At 33.2% G+C, this 5,166-nt stretch overlaps 1 protein-coding gene across 2 annotated transcripts in view; it reads left to right on the forward strand.

Moving 5' to 3' along the window:
- Nucleotides 1-2,549, forward strand: part of LOC107004810 (zinc finger CCCH domain-containing protein 24) — a 12,059-nt gene extending 9,510 nt beyond the window's left edge. The window contains exons 13-15 of one of the 2 annotated variants that reach the window (XM_015203170.2): nucleotides 796-1,230; nucleotides 1,823-1,866; nucleotides 1,948-2,549. In XM_015203170.2, coding sequence (XP_015058656.1) covers nucleotides 796-1,230; nucleotides 1,823-1,866; nucleotides 1,948-2,197 — 729 coding nt within the window. In that variant the 3' untranslated portion in view covers nucleotides 2,198-2,549. The remainder of the gene's footprint in view (nucleotides 1-795; nucleotides 1,231-1,822; nucleotides 1,867-1,947) is intronic. The other variant, XM_015203171.1, reaches the window with a different exon arrangement.
- Nucleotides 2,550-5,166: the final 2,617 nt, after the last annotated feature.

A 5,166-nucleotide genomic window follows, 5' to 3' on the forward strand; every position in this document is an offset into this window, starting at 1 on the left:
CTGTACACCTTATGTTCTCCACTTATGTTTAGTAAACTAATAATTCATGCAGCTTTTTAAATCAGGTTGACTAAGTCATGTGGTTACTAAATTTAAGTACTGCTTTCAGCTTAGTGGATAATCAGAAATGGCTGTAGGTGGTGCATTTTGTGTTCCAAATTATACTTCTTGCTTCTATGTTGGGGCTTCAAGAATGTTGTCCTTAGTGAGTAACTACTACATTCCCTGTTTGAGCCAATCTAATTAGACCTGATGTTTGGAGAAACTATAATGTTCCGATGTAGTCATTGTAATGTCGTGCTCAAGGCCAGAGAATTTTTACTGCTTTGGAGGAAATTGCAGAGGTTTGTTGTTTCAATAAAATGATATTATGATTTATGAGCCGCCTTTAGCTTCTTGCTGACCTAGCTACCTGGGAGATGATGTTACTAATCTAGCAGGAGATTCTAACTATCTAAAGTTTTCGTATAACTTCATTAAAGATATACAAGACTTTTCTAGTTTAGGAAAAAGATATATCGGGTATTTTAAGTTGAGGAACCAATTGTATAAGCCTGATGAATCTGCCTTCACATTCTGAAGTATATTTGAACTTGGGTTGGAAAGCTATCTTATTTTTGAAACAACCTGTAGGTAAAGACTAGTTAGCTTTGTTCGGGAGCTCTGGCTTAGATTTCTGTGGAAACAATGACCATGTTTATCTGTACTTTCCCTCTTTCTGTAGCATAGAGTATCTTTTGTATCCGAATTTGTTCTGCACATTTTAATTCCAAAATTTGCATTATGAGATTGCAGGCAGAGGATGTCATGGGATCTGTACTGAAAGAATATCTTGCTTCACCTGCGAAAGTAGATGGACTTCTAGATATAGAAGAAAAGAAAAACCAAGAAAATACTACTTCCACTGAGAAGACTGATTCTATAGTTAATGCATCGAAAACAGATGGGGAATCAGGTATTGGGTCTGAAAATGGTAAAAGCATGTGCATTGATCAAGATTCTACACCTACTGAGAATATGTATTCTACGGATAGCGCCGCTGAACCGGAGGAAAAAACAGGCCTTGAGTGTACCAATGGTAAAAGCTTGTCAGAATCTTCAGCAGATGGCACTACAGAACCAGCAACCCAACTTAAGAAGTGTTCATCAGATAATTTGACCACTCCAGTGCAACATTTCAAGAATGTTGTTGCAATTGTAGATCCTCCACGTGCTGGACTTCATCCCACTGTAAGTGATTTCTCTGCTTTCGTCCTTGTTTGTTATCTGGTTTAGTACTTTGTATGCTGCTGCTCTCTAATGTCTGTTAGCCACATCGTAAGGCATATGCAACTTGAGAAATCTTCCTTCTGGCCATTGAGAAGATCTGCTTTCCATTTAGGACTCACTTGTTAGACGAGTTTAGTGTAATGTTATTATGACTTTTTATTGTTCAGATAACACCGGAGAATTTTGTATAACATTTCCTTGACTTCTAGTTGCTGCATGCATCAAGTTCTGCATGGAGGCCAGAATCTTGGTGTTACGAGTAAAAGATTACGCTAGAAATGGGAGGATATAGTGTAATAAACAGAAATTCGTGCCATATGTGGATGACAGAAAATTTGGTTCCTTATGATGCTGGTCACCAGTCTCTAAGCTATATGCACGGATGAAGAGTTCATCTTATCGTTGATCTAATCCCTGTTTTATGTGACCCTCAGGATAGATATTACAATGTGATTCTTACGTTCTTTGTGCTACTATGTGCTTCCTACGTTTTTGAAATGTTGAGACTTGAAATGAGCGACTTTGTGCTAATTTTTGTTCTCTATGCTTGTAGGTTATCAAACTTTTAAGGACTAACTCACGTCTAAGGAGGCTTGTGTAAGCTCCGTTATGCATTAACTTATCCCTTCTCCATTTCCTTGGTCTAACTTTTGTTTATGTTGAACTGTTCTTTTTCAGTTACATTTCCTGTAATCCTGAAAGCTTGGTTGCAAACGCTATTGAGCTCTGCACACCTTCTCCAGACGAATCGGAAAAGGGGGATAATAGGAACAACAGATTATGGAGGAAGATGAGCAGCGCTACTCTTGCACGACATAGGACCAAATCTATGCCCAATTCAGAGCCTTTTAAACCTGTCAAAGCCATGGCTGTTGATCTTTTTCCACATTCTCCTCATTGTGAACTGGTGATGCTTCTGGAGAGGTAAATTTATCTATTTCCTTAAGTGATAATCTTGAGTAGCCATATTTATGTGAGGAAATAGAAATGTTCCTTTAGATTTGTTCTCTCAATGTGGAAAACAAGGGATGCGCTTTCGACAAACAGTTACTTGATATCTGTTACTGATGGCAGTTTTGAGTCAATCTTTTACTCGTGGAAGATTTCCATAATTTTGTTTTGTAACTTTTTCCTTATTTTATTACCAATTTCCAGTTTCCTGATTCCCTGTTCGAAAAGAATACCTCTAATATTAATGACAGATTATGTTTATGACCTCTCATCTAATTTAAGATGCTGTAACAATTTCAAGTGAAAAGTATTCTGTTAATGTTAAGTAAGGTTAAGTCATTTTTGTTCCGTTGCATGATCCGGATTTTATCACGGATTCTTGTATTGTTTGTGTTTCTGGTTTCATTGTCTGTTTAAGGAAGTCAATATATTGCCTAAAACAGAGACGAAACATGAAATGCAAGTGTGAATATTTGTACTCTCTACGATGACGATTCCCAGACATCCTAGTTGTGATAGAATAACAAGATCCCTCAAGAATAAGGGAGAACATTACTTCATCCTTATAATATCTCTCAGTAGAAAAACCGGATTCTGGATATTTTATTAGTTTGTTTCTTGCAAATGCACATTGTGTTGGCTTTACTACGCTTTGTGCTAAATACCGGTGATTTCTTCTCATTTGCACCTTGGAAGGTGAAGCCTATTTGGTATTTGTATTGGTGGGAGCTAGCAGGTAGGATGGAATAGTCGAAGTTCTTGCAAGATGAACTAAGGTGTTATTTGGTAGAATATATTAGTAAAAATAATGCATGCATCAACTACGTATATTGGTATATCTTGTTTGCTACTCCTGTATCGTGTATTAATGTGTGTATTACTAATACCATAGATTACTAGGTATTAATAATGCATGAATTAACATGGTTACATAACTCATTGCCCCTCTAAAATCATTTTTACAACTTTTCTACCATAATTGTAAATTGTAAATAAATGTAAAGTTAATGCAGACATTTACTAATACACTTTACCAAACGACCTAAGACACCACATTATTATAGGGTAGGGTAAGTACAACTTTTTGTAGCTTCTTTATAAATGGTTGAGTCAATTATTATTAAAGTTGGAATTATAATGTTACCTTTCTTTGATATGAATGTTCTCTACCCCAATTGTGTAGATTGTTGACAATGTATTTGTTGAAGGTGCTTTTATAGCTGTTACACTTAGCTTTCATTCTTTTCTCTTTGGATATCTTGTGTTATATTCAACAAAATTAGGCTCAAAATAAAGTAGGGAAAGGTTGATTTTCATTGAGTTGAAAGGGGAAAAAAGGAAACGCGAAAAGTTCTTTCATAACAACCTAATAAAATAAAATAGTATAAACATTTGTTGCGCGCTAGGAACTAGCATCAAATCTATAAATACATGACATGTTTTTTGTGTACATTTTTTGATGTAGTTTGATGTAAATATCGAGTGTGAATAAATTGTTTCTCTGAAGAATGACGATGACACATCATAAGATGTTTTTAATGTGAAAAAGGGAAAAAGGGAAAAAAGAAGATGGACCCAAAAGAGCAAAAGAACACAAATATGTTCCTAATAATCTGCAATTGGTTTGAAGAAAATGTTTTTCCAGAGAAATATTTTACCTTGAAACACAAATCCCAGGGTAAGAACCAATTACATTTATTTTTTTTACAAAAAATCTTTAAATTTGGTGGAATCTGGATATATTTCAAAATGTCCCGACATCGTGTTTCGATTTTGGATACGTCTTGTCTCGGTTTTGGATATATATCACTTGACTCACGTCTTGATATATTGCGTAAAGTTATGTATTCGAGAATAGAAGAGTAGAATATTTTGTAATTTTTTCAAATGATGATAGGGAACTTTAGAAAATATGAAAACATAAATTGTGATTATATATGTTGATAGTGTGATTACATTTGACTTGTGAAAGAATAATCGAACAACAATTTCTTCTCCTGCATGAAAAGAAGTTATATTTTCTTATCAAATTTAACTTATATATGTTAACAGTGTTATTACACTTGACTTGTGAAAATTTCTGTATTAATAAAACAAAAGTATTATTGCTTTCGATCGATAAAAGAGAAGTGTTGAAGTAGGTCAACGACTAACATAAAAGACGATTCAATTTTGATAAACATTTCAAATATCAAATTAAGTAGACACTAAGAATTAATATACTCAAACTCGATTAATTTCACACGTTTACTTTATGCTTTATTACAAAGTGAATATGTTTAGAATTTGACTTGATAAATTCAAACCTACTTTCTTTATAATTAATTTGTACTCTTAAAAGATCTTTAATAGATAAATGCTACAAACTTTAGGCCTATTATTTTTATATATCTAGAGTTTCACTATGTAAAATATCACAATTAATGTGTAAACACTTTTTTTTAAAGCCTAATAGTGTGAGTTAGGTAACTTTATGGTAAAAGAACCGTCTTATAAATCTTACTTTTTAAGTTTATTAAGTAAAAAAGATAATTGTTCGAAGTAAATCGGCTATTATCACAAAAGATGGTTCAATTTTGATAAGTTGTTCAAATACTGATTCGAGGGGATAAAAGTAATTCTTGTGGTCAATTTTATTCGAAATTTAGATATAGTTAAATGATCGAGATTTCTTTTTGATCTTCCTACCACCAAAACCATTTAAAGTGGAGATGTGTTTTTAGTGGAGAAGTGGCATGATTGAATTTAATTTGTTTAAACCTAAATCTATTTAACTTTATTGTTAGGCATTAATTTAGTGAATTTATTCATTGTTTAAAGTAAATATCTCTAAATTTGACATGATTAATTTGAAGCACTTAAGTTTTATACTAAATTAGTGTTACAATTTTTAGGTTTGTTATTTCTATATCTAGACTTTGACCACATGTCTAATAAATATTATAA

This window comes from Solanum pennellii, chromosome 11 (assembly GCF_001406875.1).
Source record: "Solanum pennellii chromosome 11, SPENNV200".
Taxonomy (NCBI): domain Eukaryota; kingdom Viridiplantae; phylum Streptophyta; class Magnoliopsida; order Solanales; family Solanaceae; genus Solanum; species Solanum pennellii.